Source organism: Suricata suricatta, chromosome 3 (assembly GCF_006229205.1).
Source record: "Suricata suricatta isolate VVHF042 chromosome 3, meerkat_22Aug2017_6uvM2_HiC, whole genome shotgun sequence".
NCBI classification, from domain to species: Eukaryota; Metazoa; Chordata; class Mammalia; order Carnivora; family Herpestidae; genus Suricata; species Suricata suricatta.
In genome coordinates, this window is record NC_043702.1 from 36,877,536 (window position 1) to 36,894,977 (window position 17,442).

Below are 17,442 nucleotides of genomic sequence, written 5' to 3' on the forward strand. Positions count from 1 at the left end.
CCATGTTGGGCTGGGGCTCCCACCTCCCCTGCCCTTCTTGGGCTGGCCCGTTTTCCAATCTTTCCAGTTCGCACTCACTCACTCAGGCATCTTTGAGGTTGTCTTCTTTCTGGAGTCTGTATTTTCTCCTTCCACTCTTGCAGATGAGAGTAATGTCCATCTCAGTTCGATAGATGGGGCAGACAAAGTTTACGGAGCGCCCTTCCTCTCCGCCATCTTGGCTCCTCCTCTGATGATTCAAAAGTTTCAACCCACAGGTCAAGAAGATCAGTGAATGTCAAGCAGGAGAAACACAAAATCACACTGATGTATGTCATAGTCAAATTGTTGAAAACCAGATTAAAGAGAAAAATCGTAAAAGCAGCCGAAGGAAAAAGATCCTTTACCTAACATACAGGATAAACAATAAAAATTACCACTGCTTTACATCAGAAATAGTGAAAGCCAAAAAAACAGAATAACATCTTAAAGATCTTGAAGATGAGATTGGGAAAGGTACTCTCAGCCTAAAATTACATACCCTGCAAAAATATTCTTCAAAAGTGAGGGCAAAATAAAGATATTTTCAGAGTTACAAAAACTGGCAGTTTGTCATTAGTAGACAAAGAGAAATAAAAGATTAGTGTTGGATGAACAGTACAGTAATACTTGCTGCAGACAAGATGAATGCTAATTAGTGGGTGAAAGTTTGAGGAGAAAAAGGATATTTACATGATCTCAAAGTAACTTTTCTGAAGTATTCATTAACTACAAAGGAAAGAATAACTTTATAGTGGAGAAACCTGGCAGATATTATCTTAACCAAAATTAACATCACCAGTAATAAGACATATTGATATAGACCTCCTTGACATGATGAATTGAGAGGGATGCAGCATAATTTCTATGGCCTTATTGTCAATCTCACATTAATCATGAGAAAACGTTAGAAAACTCCAAATTGAGAGTCATACAACAAAATACCAGTACTCTTCAAAAGTATCAAGGTCAGAAATAAACAAACAATGAAGAACTGTCACAGATTAGAGGAAACTAAGGAGAAACAACAATAAATGCAAGGTAGGATGCTGGATGGAATCCTGAAATAGAAGTACATTTGTGAGAAAATGGATGAAATTTATATTAGGTCTGCAGTTTAGTTAATACTGTTGAACCAACATTAAAATGTTAATATTTTTTAACTTTATTTATTTATTGTGAGAAAGAGAAAGCATAACCAGCAGGGGAGGGGCAGAGAGAAGAAAGACGATCTCAAGCAGCTCCACATCATCAGTGCAGAACTCCATGTGAGGCTAGAACTCATTAACTGTGAGATGAAGACCAGAACTGAAACCAAGAGTCGGCCACTTACCTGGCTGAGCCACCCAGGCACCCCATCAACGTTAATTTCTTCATTTTGATAATTGTCATATAGCTATGTAAATGTTAATAATAAGTGAAGTTGGATGAGAAGTTTAGGAGAACTCTCTTGTGCTAGTTTTGCAGCTTTTCTTTAATTCATTCAAAATAAAAAGGTTAACAATTTGTTTACAGCAAGAAAAGCATAGTGTGAGGTTTATAACTTAGAAGGAAAATATATGATAATGGTGAAAAGGAAGAGAGGAGTATATAGAGTTATTCCTCTGCATTACGTAAGTGATATAATATTAATTCAGAGTAGACTGATAAGATTGCATGTTGAAATTTCTAGACTACTAGCAACAAAAAGAGATACAGCAAAAGAGTAAATGGAGAAGAAATAGAAGGAAAGAAGAAAGAAACAATCTGGGACAAATAGGAAACAAATGACAAAATGATAGAGTTAAACCCAGCTCTTCCAATAATTACATTAAGTATAGATGGATTAAACAATCCAGTTAAAAGAAAGACATTGTCAGACTGCATAAGAGAGGCAAGACTGACCCAGTTATATGCTAGTCTATTTACTAGAAAGTAAAAGCCACTTTAAAGGTCCTCATAAATTACTTTTAAAAGAATGGGAAAAAATATGCATACACACCATCATGAGAAAGCTGGCATGGCTATCTTAATATCAATTGAACAGATTCTAGGACGAAAGGTATTACACAGATAAAGAAGGATATTTTATAATGATAGAGTTCACCAAGAAGGCAAAAACAGTCTCAAGTGAGTATGCACCTAATAACAAAGTTTCTAAATTCATGAAGCAGAAACTAACAGAACACAGAGAAAGAAATAGGAAAATCCATGATTAGATTTGGTAATTTCAGTAATCTTATCTCTGTAATTCATAAAATAGACAAAATCAGTAAGGTATGGAAAATATGAACAGGATTAACCAGCTTAACCTGTTGATTTACAGAATACTACATCTAACAACTGTAGGAACTATGTTTCCTTTATTTTTTGTTTTTTTGCTTTTAAAATTGTTTTTCTTCACATTTGTATTTAAATTCCAGTTAGGTAACATACAGTGTAATGGTAATTTCAAGTGTAGAATTTGGTGATTCATTACCTTCATACAATACCAAGTTCTTATCACAGCAAGTGCTCTCCTTAGTACCCATCACCTATTCAACCTATTGGCTTCCCATATGTTCATTTTGTTTGTTTGTTTGTTTTTTTATTTTGAGAAAGAGAGCCCATGCCCAGGTGAGCCAGTGAAGGGAGAGAGAGAGGGGAGAGAGTTTAAGCCCCGCGTCAGGCTCTGTGCTGACAGCTCAGAGCCTGTAGCCTGCTTTGGATTCTGTGTGTGTGTCTCTCTCTCGCTGTATCTCCCCCACTCACATTCTTTCTGTCTCTCTCAAAAGTAAATAAACATTAAAAATTTTTAAAGAAAGTGATCCAATATCATTCTTTTGTATGTTGCTATCCAGTTTTCCAAAACTATTTTGTAAAAGACTATCTTTTTTCCATTGAACATTTTTCCAGCTTTTTTGAACATTAGTTGGCCATATAGTTGTGGGTCCACTTCTGGGTTTTCTCTTCTGTTCCTTTGACTATGTGTCTGTTTTTGTGCCAGTACCATACTGTCTTAATGACTACAGCTTTGTGATATAGCCTGAAGTCTGGTCTGCTTTTGTTGATTTTGATGGGAGTTCCCTGTGCCTCCTGGATTTGGATGTGTTTTTCCTTTCCCAGATTAGGGAAAATTTCAGCTATTATTTCCTCAAATAAACTTCCCTTTTCTCTCTCTCTCTTGTTCTTCTGGGACTCCTATGATACAAATGTTACTATGTTTATTGGAGTCATGGAGTTCCCTAAGTCTATTCTTATGATCCATAATTCTTTCTTTTGTTCAGCTTCATTATTTTCCATTATTCTATCTTCCATAAAACTTATTCATTCCTCTGTTTCTTCTATTTTTGTGAATTGGTAATATCCAGTCTGTTTCAAATCTCAGTTATTGCATTTTTCATTTCTGACTGATGGGTTTTTTAATTCTTTTGTCTCAGCAGCCAGGGTCACTCTGATATCTTCTATGCTTTTCTCAAGCCCAACAGTTCTCCAGTAGGCATACTACTTATATCTGTTTTGATTAAATCTCTGGCCCTGCCACCTTTTCTTTTTCTTTCCTTGGCAGCAGGCTTGGATTTTGTCTAAGTCTCTGTCTTCTCTCTGTTAGAAAAGCCTGTTGTTTTTTCCTGCCTCTGAGAGTAATGGCTTTATGAAGGAGAGGTCATATAGTGTCCAGGGCCTGGCACTTCAGGGGCTGTCTCTGATGTGTGCTGCCTGCATATCGCTGGCTGTGTTGGCTGTTCTGTCCTTCAGGCCAGTGGTCTACAGAGGCTCTCCTTGCTTGCAGTGGGCAGTGTTTGAACCTAGACCAGAGTGTGGTAAGTTTTAATTAGGTATGCTCTGGTCTATTTATTCAATCAGACCTGATACTTCTTTCATGAATACTGAAGAACTCTCTGGTTGGTTGACCTGGTACATGTCGGGGTTTCTGCTGATCTTTGGGGGAAGGGGCCCACTCTGCTGGTACTGGGCAGGTGGGCAGTGTTGGTGTAAGCAGGTTAGGCAGCCAGTGTCAGTGCTGTGCTGTTTACTGCAGGTGGTTCTGCACTTATGCTGAGTGGGGGGAGGGAGAGGGAATGGTACCAGCCATCTCCTTTGTCCCCTGAGACCCCTCCCCATGCTTGCTGTGCTCTCAGGGAAGCACTCCCAGAAGGATGAACAATTTCCCCTTGTTTGTCCCAGGCATTTTTTTCAGATCTATTTTCAGGCTGTCAGCCTTGGGTTGCTTGCCTGCCTAGACAAGCACAGTGCACTTTGGACTCTATCCCAGCCAAGCTTGCTGACTTTTAAAACCTCAAACTTCAGGAATGTACTGTGGCAGGGACCTATGCTGGTCTTTTGAGAAACTGTGCTGGGATAGATAAAGGTTTGGCCTAGGAGGGCAGTTGTGCCAGAACACAGGGATGTGGCATTAGGAGCAAAGCAGGCTAAAAGCCAACGTCTCATTTAGCTGCCCTTAACAAGTGTCTCTGTACCTATGCTGAGGGGCAGGGGAGAGAAATGGCTCTTGCCAGCTGTTTTGTCCCTGGAGAGGCATCTCTCTGACTGCTACCTCTCACAGATGTACTCTTAGAAGAACAAACAGCTCCTCCCCATATGCCTTGGGTGATCCGTAGATTGTGCCTTCCACCCTGGGGTTGTTTGCCTTCTTTTCAGGAGTATGGCAGTGCTCTCAGGGGTCTCTTCCAGCCAAGCCTTTAAAGTTTTGCTACTTGCAAAAACTCATGAAAATCTGCCCCTTTCGTTTTCCCAGCCAATGGCTCCAGTGTTCTCCTTGTGTGTGCCCCTGTGTGCTCCACCCTCTCTTGCCTTTCTCTAGGACCAGGGCTCCCTTCCCTCTGCCACCAATGATCACTTTCTCGCCCAAACTAAGTCTCTGCACTTCCTACCTTCCTTCCTTTCTCAATGTGGCCTCTATTAGTTGTGCAGTTTGTTCTGTCAGTCCTCAGATCAATTTTTTGGGTATTTGGAATGATTTGATAGTTATCTAATTGTATTTGAGGGACATGACAAGCTTAGGGTCCTCCTACTATGCTGTCATCTTAGCTCCCCCACCAACTATCTTGTCTTTTAAATGCAAAAGGAACATTTACTAAAAAATTTCATATGCTAGGCCATGAGGCAAGTTAACATAAATTTCAAAGATTCAGATCATACTGGGCATATCTTCTGGACATAGCAGAATTAAATTTAAAATTAACAAAAACACCTGGAAAATCAGAAAATATTTGGAGATTACGTCTAGAAAACTGAGGTCAAAAAGAAATGTGAAATTTGAAGATGGTTTGAACCTAATTAAAATGAAAACACATCAGAATTTATAAGATTAAAGTAGCGATTAGAAGAAGTACTGTAGTCTTAAATGTTATGTTAGAACAGAACAAGATTTAAAAATGATCCAACCATTCAACTTAAGCTATAGAAAGAAGAACAAAGTAAAACTCAAAGTAGAAGGAAGGAAACAATAAAGATGAGACTAGAAATCAGGGACACAGAAAATAGACAAACAGTAGAAGGGAAAAATTATACCAATGGCTGATTCTTCTAAGAGATCTAAGAATTGATAAGCTCTTATCTAGACTGATTAAAGAAAAAAATACAAATTAATGAAATACCTGCAGGCGTTTTTATAAAAATTGACAAACTTACGTGGAATGCAAAGTACCTAATAAAGCCAAACTGTCTTGAAAAAGGACAGTATTGGAGAACTTGCACTGCCTGACTTGAAGACTTAACTATCTAGCTATAGTAAAATTCAGGTAGTATGATATTTCTATGCATTTTGAAAATGAAATTTAGACATCGTAGTTCTTTGCATTTTAAAGTTACTTCAGTAGCAAGTATTTTTTTAAACTTAAATCTGTACTGGATATTATAGAAGGAGACAAGCCAAATTAGGTACAGGAACTTTTATGTGTTTGGTATATTTTAGATAAGATAAATATGTTTTTACAGAATGAAATTTATCTCAATAAATGTCATTCACAATAGATAAACATATCTTTAATGTGTTATGTGAGGTAATGTTTTTCCTTCTTTATTTTTGTTTTCATATTTTCCCTAATGACTACATATTAAATTTATAATAGAGCTAATAAACTCACTTTTATTTATCTTATTTTTTAATTATAGTTTATTGTCAGGTTGGTTTCCATATAACACCCAGTGCTTGTCTCAACAAGTGCCCCCCTCCATGTTCATCACCCCTTTTCCCCCCCTCCTCCACCCAATAAACTCACTTTTATATTGAGGCTTTTAGAACATAAGGTTCCTGTTACAACCAGGTACTGTAGGAATTTGAGACAACTGAATTTTGTTGAATGGATAAGATTTGATTGTGGGAAAGTGAGAGGACATTTTACATGGAGTAAACCTCATTTATTCTGCATGAATGCCAAGAGGTAAAATGAAACAGGAAAGGGACATAGGGAGCAAGGGTAGAAGACTGTTATTACAAATAAGGGTGCCCAGCAAAGATCTGTATTGAGAAGCAGATAATTTATTATAAATTAGAGGACATGAGGGTATTTAGGAAGAAAGTACTTCAGATAGAGGAAACAGATAAAATATATGAGACCAGCACATGTGATCTGTATTGGAAGAAAAACAAGGAGACTGGTACGGCTGGAACAGATATAAGTTAGTAAAGGAAAATTTGGAGGAGAGGGGACAAATTATAGAGTCTTGTAGCCAATTTTAAGAATGTTAGCTTTTACTTGAAATGATAGGGAAAGACACTGCTGAGATTTTTGAGCAAAGGAGTGACATATCCTGATTTAGGTTTTAATGATATTATTCTGTGGACGGTTTCAAGGATAAAGTGAAGGGACGTGAGAGTGGAAGTAAAGAGACCAGTTAGAAGCCCATTGCGATAATTAAGGCATGAATAATAGCGGTTTAAATCAACTTGGTAACACTGGAGGTGATCAATAGATTGGTATCAATCTTAAAAGCAACAAGATTTACTGGCAGATCAGATATGGAGGGGCAGTTTGAAACAAAAGGAGGTGAGAATGACCCAGAGTTTTTGGCTGAACAACTAGAAAGATTGAAATGCCATTACCTAAGATGGGGGAAACTGTAGGAGGAATAGATTTGGAGGAGATTAATAGTTTAGTTTTAGACATGTTTGATTTAAGATGTACTTTAGACATCCCAAGTGTAATTAGGATGTGATTGGATTGTAAGGTTAGAGTTCAAGAGAAGAGATCCAGTCTGGAGAATATTTGAGGCTTGACAGTATATGAATGTATTTAAAGCCATGAGACTGGATGAGATCACTGGAGTCAAGATATGAAAGAAGAGACCTAAGGACTGAGGCCTGAGTCACTCCCATATTAAGAGATAGGGGGACAGGATGCCTGGGTGGCTCAATTGGTTAAACATCCGACTTTGGGTCAGGTAATGATCTCCAGTTTTGAGTTCAAGCCTTGCGTCAGGCTCTGTGCTGACAGCTTGGAGCCTATAGTCAGCTTTGGATTCTGTGTCTCCCTCTCTCTGCCCCTTTCCTGCTCTTACTATCTCTCTCTATCTCTCTCTCAAAAATAAACATTAGAAAAAGAGAGAGAGAGAGGGATCAGAGAGATGAGAAGGAAATAACAAGAAACAGCAAGAGACTAAAAAGAAGTAACCAATGAGGTAAGAGGAAAACCAGGATAATATGTTGTCAAGGAATCCAAATAAGTCATTTCAAAAAGGAAGAAGTGATCTGCTATGTCAAATCCTAGCATTTCATGTAAGATGAGGATTGAGAATTGGCCATAAGATTCCTTGGTGACTTGATAACATTTTTGGAGAAGTGTTGAAGTGAAAGCCTAATTGGAATAGGTGTAAGAGTGTTTAGAGTTAAGAAATTGGAGATCGCAAGTACTGTATAGGCAGTTGATTTTGATGAGTTACACTACAGAGATGTAGAGAAAGGGCAAAGTTGATGTCAAAAGAGTTTATTTTTTAAGGGAGAATAATATTATATTTTTATACTAGCAAGAATGATCTGGGAGAGAGGGAGAAACAATGCAAGAAAAAAGTGAGAAGACTTGCTGGAGTGATGTACTTGAGAAGACAGAAGGGGATGGGTTTCAGAGCACAAAAGGAGGCATTTTTTAAGATCAGCTCTGTGTTGGGGATCACCAAGACCACCACCAGGCTTGATGATTGTCCAGAAAGATTCACAGGACTCAGCACGTTGTTGTACTCATGGTTATGATTTATTACAATGAAAGGATACAAAGCAAAATGAATAAAGAAAAGGTGCATGGTGTAAAATCTGAAGGAAGCCAGGTGCAAGTCTCCAACTGTCTTTGCAGGGGAGTTACACAGGATCCATTTAATTCCTAGAACAACGAATTGTGATGTGTGAAGTGTTGTCTGTGAGAGAAGCTCATGAAAAATTTAGTGCTCATAGTGTTTACTGGAGGCTGGTCATGTAGACACACTGTGCATAGCATGTACTAAAATCCCAACCAGGACAGCAGGTGTGCAATATAAACCATATTATTTGCAAAACAGTTTCAGCATCGTGAGCCATTCTTACCATTTAGGAAATTATGGGGAAATCCCAGAATCTAAGGTCCCAGACTGTATCCCAGAGCCAACTTATATGCAGTCCATTATAAGAATAACAGTCTCAGGCTTATTATGTTAATTCTTTTCTGTAAAAAGTCCAATTTATTCATAGTTACGAGAGAAGGCATAGATGAATCAATGTGGAGGGCATTAAGCATAAGTTTGGTAGTGAAACTAAGGATACTATATGGAGACTGAAAAGATTTTTTAAAAAGCAGTGCTTATTTTGAAAATAAAATATTGTCAGTGAATAAATGTTTTGGAATGCTGCTTTCTTTTTAAACCCAGGTGCACAATAATTAACTTTTGATAAGATCTATCAATATGATGAAGTGTGATATTGCTGTGGCAGCCATAATTGTTCTGAATTTTTGTGATGTTTTCAGTTTCAAATAAATGATCTTCTGTGCCATATAATCTAATAGTCTGGTATAAACCAAATACAATTATACCTTTTACATCTAATATAACAAATGGCAAGACATGATATGCTAGACAAAGAGTTCTGATTTTGGTTCAGAAAACCAAAGCATAGCTATTAAAAATATTTGGCAGAATACAAAATAGTAATATATACAAATTATAAATAGATGAAAATATATTTCTCTATCTTATGCAGTTTATATAAGTAGTTTAATTTTATTTTTTCTATAAAATTGTTCATATCTGTAAAGGGAAGGATTTGGAATTTTTATGATACTAAGCCTCCATTTTGCCTTGGCAATTTTTTTTAATAGGGTCATGAATTTGCTCCAAAAAGTGTGGCAATAATCGGTCATTCTATGGGTGGCCTTGTTGCAAGGGCATTGCTTACATTGAAAAATTTTAAACAAGATCTGATAAATCTTCTTATTACACAAGCTACACCTCATGTTGCTCCTGTGATGCCATTAGATCGTTTCATAACAGGTAAGTATTAGATAAACACTAAGTGACCTCCTTATTATTGTTCAGGATTAAACAAATCATTGCACCTACTTTCTTTAGAGTGTGCTGTAGATTTATCCATGTGTGAAGCAGCGTAGTTTCAAATTAACACCTCCATTTTCTGAGCATCTTTCTTTGTGACTTTCAACTTAGGCTAATAATTGAAACTTGTTAGTTTTCTCTGACAGTAGCATTTTACCGTGGAGAACAGGTATCTTATAATTCCTACATACTTGGGCTTCAGTTTAGTTACTCTTGGGATGACTCCCTTAAAGTATGTTTATTAAACTTCCTGTGTTTTGTTAACTCTTCTAGCATTCTACTCAAAATTAAGCCTATATTTTAAGTAGAACTGTAGAATTGCCTTGTTTTAAAATAAATAGGTTACCATGTAAATTTTAAATAAATTTTTTAACAAATTTAGAATTTGAGATAATTCTGCTAATACTTATTACTATATTTTGTGTGTTGTATTAAGGACTTTACGTGATACATTATTATTTCACTTGAAGCTTCGAGCAGTCTTTTAGATAGGTACCATTATTACCCGCATGTTTAAAGAAGAGTCTAGTGTTGGGGTGCTTGGGTGGCTCAGTTGGTTGTGTATCTGACTCTTGATTTCAGCTAAGGTCATGATCTCACAGTCATCAGGTCAAGCCCTGTGTCCAGCTCTGTGCTGGGCATGGAGCCTGCTTGGGATTCCCCCTCTCCCTTTTTCTACTGCCTCTCCCAGCTCATGCTCTCTCTCTCTCAAAATAAATAAATAAACATTCAAAAAAAAAGTATTATTTTCACTGTGTATTGAAATATTATATGACAGAAGAAAGTCTTTGAAAAAGAATTATTTTTTCTGATTAGTAAATTTACACCACGTCTTACCCTATCAAAATTTGCATTATCTTTTTTTTAATAGTTTATTGTCAAATTGGTTTCCATATAATACCCAGTACTCTTGCCCACAAGTGCCCTCCTCCATTACCACCACCTTCCTTTCTCCTTCCCCTTCCCCTCCCCCTCCCCTTCAACCCTTGGGTTCATTTTCAGTATTCAGTAGTCTCTCAGGTTTTGTGTCCCTCTTGCCTTATCTTAATTGTGATGAAAATGAGAAATAACCTTAGTGACTCCAAACCAAAGTACCCATTTTAACGTAACATTGTCAAGGAGTAATTTATTTGCTGGAATATCTGATGCAGCACTATCTACAGTGAAGTTTAATTTTTTCCCTTATTATATTTAAAACTTTGTCTATAGAAATCTTTCAGTATAATTTTTTAGTTTTAGCGAAGTTGCTTAAATTTGCTTTAATAATACTAACAATTACAAATGACCTATAGATTTAGAAAAAAATTCAAAGGCATAGTCCCAATACTTGTCACCACAATTGAGAACTTTTAAAATTACATTTCATGTGGATGAGCCATGTATGTTAAATTAGAATTACTCAGAATACATCTTAAAAAACTCTTTGAGGAAAGAGCTTTCAAAAGAGTCCAATTTTACTGTTTTTGAAGGCTAGTGATGGTCTGTCTCTAAAAGGTTCAGGCTGAAAGTAATTCTTAAAGTCATGGTCCCTTTCCAGTAATTGGCAACCCTCTTTCTTATTTATTCTGTATTTATTTCATATTTCAATAAACCAAAATTAGAATGAAAAAACAAAAGTTCAAAGTGTGGCAGATCTTAGGTTTTTAGGAAACCCATATGTCCTCCCGAATTGCATTCCCTGTTAATACTTGATGGAAATAATGCCCTTCCATAGGGAATGGAAGCTGTGCACGGGCTCTGAACTTTAGAGGTCCTTGACCTGGCACTGCCATCCCCCACAAGGTAAGGAGTATATAGGCCAAGCAGGCTCTCTACTTGTAGCTGTGCCTTTACTTCTGGACCATGATCCATGTAACCCCACCTCCAGACTTTTCTTCATGGCCTATGTGCACATCTTACCTGGAACTCTTGTGAGGGCAGGTGGATAAGCTTGAGTTGTGGCTAAGGGTTGGCTCTGCATGAGATACAGATAGAGCTTGGATATTTTTCATCCTTGTAGTGCAGGATGAAATTGGGATGGGAAGAGGAGATGATAAAGTACAGTGATGAGTCCTAGATCTGCTCTTCCTATGCTATCATAGTCTAGTGTCCGTCTCTGAGGTATCCTGGAACTTGTAATTTCATCTTGGCCCTCCAGGTTATTTTAAAGATACGTATTTGTCAAGGTAGGCAGAGATAGTTGATTTAACAGTTTGTTAGCTGGAATTTTTACTTTTAAATATTTAGACATATAGAATGTATACCTCAATACTCTTGTCCCAGGACCTGCAGATGTTAGGAATGGGCCTGCTTAGTCATATTCTAAGTAAATACTGCTGAAATCTTTAATGGGGGGAGTTTGCTGTGTCAAAATGTTTAAAGCCCTCAATAGGATCAAATGCAAAGATAAAAACACATTAAGTTTTGATAATCAGGAACGAAAATGAGAACTCTCCTGCCTTGACCTCAAATCTTTGACACTATATTTTTTTCATCTTCCATGGATAAAGTAGAAAAATTGTAGATTCTTCCACTGAGCTACTTGTTACTTACACTAAATGAGTAGAACCTTCTTTTTTTTTTTTTTAAGTTTATTTATTTATTTTGAGAGAGAGAAAGAGGACACACAAGTAGGGGAGGGGCAGAGAGGGAGAGAGAATCCCAGGCAGGTTCCATGTTGTCAGCACAGAGCCCAGTGTGGGCCTCAATCTCACAAACTGTGAAATCATGTCCTGTGCCAAAATCAAGAGTCAGATGGCAACCACCTGAGCCACTCAGGTGCATCATGAGTAGAACCTTCTTAACCCTTAGATTTTTCCATAGCAGCATTGAATCCCAAGACTAAAATGATTGTCGTTGCCCTGATTTTATTTTAAGCACTTAAGTAGTACTTTGTATGGTGGTAACTGGCCACAGTAGAGAGCTGCTAATCTCTCAAACTGCCATGATTAGGAAGATCTACAATTGTTCAGCATAGTGAACTTTATCTTTGGTAGAATTTTGGGGGTTTCTCCTTATTACACCGTGCAGCTCATGATATAGCAGCATCTTTGTGGAATGTAGAGACTTGTTTGTGTTTGGACTTGTCACAACTAATAAAGGTTGGATATCTATTTTCTTTTTTGAGATCTTTAGCAACTCAGTATTTGTAGTCTGATTTAATGGAAAAACAGACTGTGTAAAGATACTGATTTTACTAAAAAATGAGAAATGTGAATAACATTGTTTATAGGCAATTCAGTATGGTTTAAACAAATTCAGTTTAGTATTAGTATCATAAATACTTTACTGTTGCAGGAAATGATTACTAATTTTTAATGTGTCTTTATTTCTTACCAGATTTTTATATGACTGTAAACAACTATTGGATTCTAAATGCTAGACACATAAATTTCACCACACTTTCTGTAGCTGGAGGATTCCGGGATTACCAAGTTCGTTCAGGACTGACTTTTCTACCAAAATTAAGCCATCATACCAGTGCCTTATCTGTTGTGGTAATCTTTTTCTAAGATTCTACTGAAATAGTAACAGGATGGATACAGTGGGATATGAAAGGAAAAATATGTACTTGCTTGAAAATGACTACTGAGTTGGTGTAGTGCCGTGTGTGTGTGTGTATGCACATTGGTGTGTGAGAGAGACAGAATATAAAAGAATGACTATGTTGGGAAGGCAGAGGCATACGTGCTTATGTCCACAGAAAGTGAAAAGGACCTTAGAAAGTTTGTGAAAATGACTTATTTGTGAAAGTGGCTTGTAAGAATAATTGTTTCTTGTTCAAAATAAATACCCATTGGTAGGGTTTAAATTATGAGAATTTGCAGACTGAAGTCCAAGGGCCTCTTGTTACATCTGAGTGGTGTGCTGTATACAATGGAAGTGGAATATCAAGCGTATCACATACTCTTGAGTGTTAAACTTGAATAAAGGTTTACCAGTTTTATTCTTTTTATTCTCTTTTTTATACAATTTATTTTTTTAACATATGCAATTATTTCTTTTTATTCTTTTTTTAAATGTTTATTTTTGAGAGAGGGCGGGGGGGAGAGGGGTGGGAGGGGCAGAGAGAGAGGGAGACACAGAATCTGAAGCCAGATCCAGGGTCTGAGCTGTCAGCACAGAGCTTAATGTGGGGCCTAAACCCACAAACTGTGAGGTCATGAACTGAGTGGAACTGACTGAGCCACCTAGGTGCCCTAAAGTTTACCAATTTTAAAATTAAAAAAGTAGCTTTGATAGTAAAACAGAACCCTCATTGATTCAATTGCTAATTATACTTCCCTGCTAGGACACCAAGTATTTGGTCTTTAACTGGGATACAGTAACGTGAGTTCAAGTTTTTTTTTTTTAGGATTTATATTATTTCTTATATTTTTTACCTTGAAATCTTCAGTTAACTTTTTAACTCTACACAATATGTAGGTATTATATGTAGTATGTATACATGTGTATACTACACATCATCTCCAAATATAACTTAATTTCTTTTTTTAAAATAATTTTTTTAAGTTTATTTATTTTGAGAGAGCGAGAGAGTAGACACAGGAGAGGGACAGAGAGAGAGGGAGAGAGAATCCCAAGCAGGCTCAGTGCTGTTAGTCCAGAGGCCAATGTGGGGCTCAAATTCATGAACCTTTAATTCAAGATCTGAGCCAAAATCAAGAGTTAGACACCTAATCAACTGAACCATTCAGGCACCCCATATAACTTAATTCAAAAAAATCGATAGAGTTCTTTTGCTTTTCAGGAGATTGTGCTTTGTTTCATGGTTATTCTCTTCTCAAATATTCCCTTGCTCAGTTCCTCTATTGCCCCATCTTAGATTACTGTTCCTTTATTGAACAAGTATTATTGAATACTTGCCACACATAGAACAAAAATTATTAAGCCATTCTGCAATTACACACCATTTTCTTATTACTGGAGGAGTGGTGATATAACCATATAATAGCTTTGAAACTAAATTAGAAAATCTCTCAGACCTCATTATTAGTATGAATCTTGTTATTTGATGTTGATTGCTTTGGGCAGATATTTGCTTGGCGTCCTCAAAACACAAAATATCAACTCTTTAGTAAATAAATGTTTTAGTCATATAAAATTGGATGTATTATTTCCTAGACTTGATTGGAGCATGATGCTATATTGGTGTACTATCCTGCAGCTTGTCTTTTAAAGAACTTTGGTTTCTTTGTGTTTGTGTCTGTGTGTCTGTGTCCCTCTTTTCTAATGCGTTTGATAATTTGTTGTTTGAGGAGCTTATAATTGTATCTCTGATGAAAATATTTTACTTCTTAATGGAATTTTCCCAAAGCTGGTTATTGCCTGAATTTTATTTAGTATTTTAGTCCCTAAATAGTTTATAGACTTTTATATATTTACATGTATGTTTACTTTTAAAAACAATTATTAAGAAGTAACCATTTTTAATTATCATCTCAAAAATAGCTAATTGACATTTACATCCACTGGAACTAGAAAAATTAAGTTAGAGACCGCGATTTTATTAGTAAGGTATGCTGAAATGCTGTGATTTACACTCACACAGATACTGGCACTAAAAACACTATACAGATTGATATTTCCTCCTATAACTACCCTAAGTATGTATTTAAGTTGTTGGGAGGTTTTTGAAGGAGTTCCATTAAGTGACCCAGGCTGACAGTATGCAACCCTTTCTTGAATGCAAAGAGAGAGACTGCGAAAAATAATAATCAGCTTTACTTAATGTTTCCCCATTGTATATAAGATGCTATTCACAGGGAAGGAAGTCATTACCTGGTATGAAAAGGAGACCCTAGTTCTTGAAGGGGGTACTGTGCCATTGTCAGGAAGCTGTCTTCAAATAGTTATATTTTTTAGGAGCCTTTTGCTATTCTGTCTCTAACTAGTAGTATATACTAATCAAGGGATTTTTTTTTTTTCAAAATAAATAACCCTGGGCCCTACTTGTAAGAGTCTGATTTAATAGTTTTGGTATTGTGATCAGGCATGTTTATTTTGAAAAATCTCCCCAAGTCTGGGTAGATTTAAGCACACCTGATTAAGAAGTAATATCTTTGAATTTATCAAGGGATAGTCTAGCCAGAACTAAAATTACTAAAATAATTGTGATTTATTAAAGAATCATAAACTCAGCCTCTTAATAGAGTAATAGAATTAGACCTTAAACTTCATTAAGGACTCCTTGGATACGTTAATAATTTTTAAAGGATAATTTAAGCTTGACTAAGGAGTAATGACAGAATGATTTTTATGCAGGAACTACCTTAATATTTTTGGATCGCTTTTTATAAGAATACATTATTTAAATATGTCTGTACATCATGAAATAGTGAAACTAATTTTACATGTTTCTAAATATTAGCTTATGAGAATTTCAGACCTTTTGGAGAATAACAAATGTGCTTTTCTTAAGTTGGATTTTTTTTCCTGTCCTTTTAGAGTTCGGCAGTGCCTAAGACCTGGGTCTCAACAGACCACCTCTCCATTGTGTGGTAAGTTAATATAACTTAACTTAGTGATTTGTGGTGCTCCTTTTTCCTCATAAGTGCATTAATTAGAACTGTATCCAAAAATAAAGTATGGGAGAAAGATTGACTTAAGTACCTAGAACACTAACCTTGGTTTTTGTCTCAGTTTGACCAAGGTTCCTTTGACAACTTATAAAATCATTTCTTAAACAAACCAATAGCATCAGTCTCAAATGAAGCTAGACTCAAATATCAAAATTTTAGAGTTTATCATAATTTACCAAAATCAAAGTTATTTGCTATAGGACCTCTGACCTCTTGTCCAGTCACCAAACTCAGAAACTTGAATAGTATAGCACTGACTATTCTAGACCAGTACATGGAAAACCAAGTAGGAGTTGGTTTTATCCATTATGTAAATAGATCAAATAAGAGTAAGAAATATGTAGACCCTAGTTATCTTATCTCTCTATGCTTTGGCTTACAGATTCTCTTTTTACTTTCCTCTGGCTGTGCAGTCAGTGGTATCTGCAAGAAGCACAACAGTTCAGGCATATAAAGGTGGGGCAGATGGTTGTCTGTAGCTGGGACAGACGAGATGTCGGGGAAACATAAGGACTCTGATAATTCCACTGTCAAACCTCCAGGAAGATTTAATTTGCTTTATTTTTATGTTTCAACTTTAAGATATATACTTGATAATAATGATTTGTTAAATACTTTTAGAGTTTAGAACAGTAAAGGAAACGCAGATATTCCATTAAATAATAGAATTGTGCATGTTTGTATCAAAAGTGTATTTTTAAAGAAAGTTTCATTTATAACTTTATTCTTTAGGTGTAAACAATTACAGTTGACTACAATTCGAGCATTCTTTGATCTTATTGATGCTGATACTAAACAAGTATGTATTTCTAATATTAAATATTTAGTAAAGTAAAAGCCTTTGTTATAGCAGGGATGGTTATTTTTTTCAAAAAAATTTTTAACATTTCTTATTGAGAGAGCGACAGAGGTGAGCATGTGAGGGGCAGAGAGAGGGGGAGACCCAGAATCTGAAGCAGGACAGCTCAGAGCCTGACTTGGGGGTTGAACTCACAAACCGTGAGATCATGACCTGAGCCCAAGTAGGACACTTAACCGACTGAGCCACCCAGGCACCCCTCAGCAGAGATAGATTTAATATATTTTTTGTTACTTTCATAAAAGTAGAAGCCTTATGTTATATCAACTGTAATTAGTTTCAAAATAGAAATATCTTTATTTTTATCTGATAATACTTTGATCACTATTAATAATTGAATGCAATGAAAGTGAAATAGTGATAGGATACTTTAAATCTTCCCGCCAGTTCTTCCCCTTTACTTGTTTAAATTTTGATATATACCCTTTTAACTTTAAGGAAAATACTTACTACAAGCTATCTTTTTTTTCCTTAGTAATATGTTATAGACTTCATGATCTAGCTTACTAG

The 17,442-nt window shown here is 36.2% G+C and overlaps 1 protein-coding gene across 1 annotated transcript in view; it reads left to right on the forward strand.

Moving 5' to 3' along the window:
* Positions 1-17,442, forward strand: part of PGAP1 (post-GPI attachment to proteins 1) — a 79,053-nt gene that overhangs the window by 21,905 nt on the left and 39,706 nt on the right. Inside the window, exons 4-7 of the mRNA XM_029934171.1 lie at positions 9,282-9,453; positions 12,832-12,989; positions 15,940-15,992; positions 16,806-16,872. Of these exons, the coding sequence (XP_029790031.1) occupies positions 9,282-9,453; positions 12,832-12,989; positions 15,940-15,992; positions 16,806-16,872 (450 nt within the window). The remainder of the gene's footprint in view (positions 1-9,281; positions 9,454-12,831; positions 12,990-15,939; positions 15,993-16,805; positions 16,873-17,442) is intronic.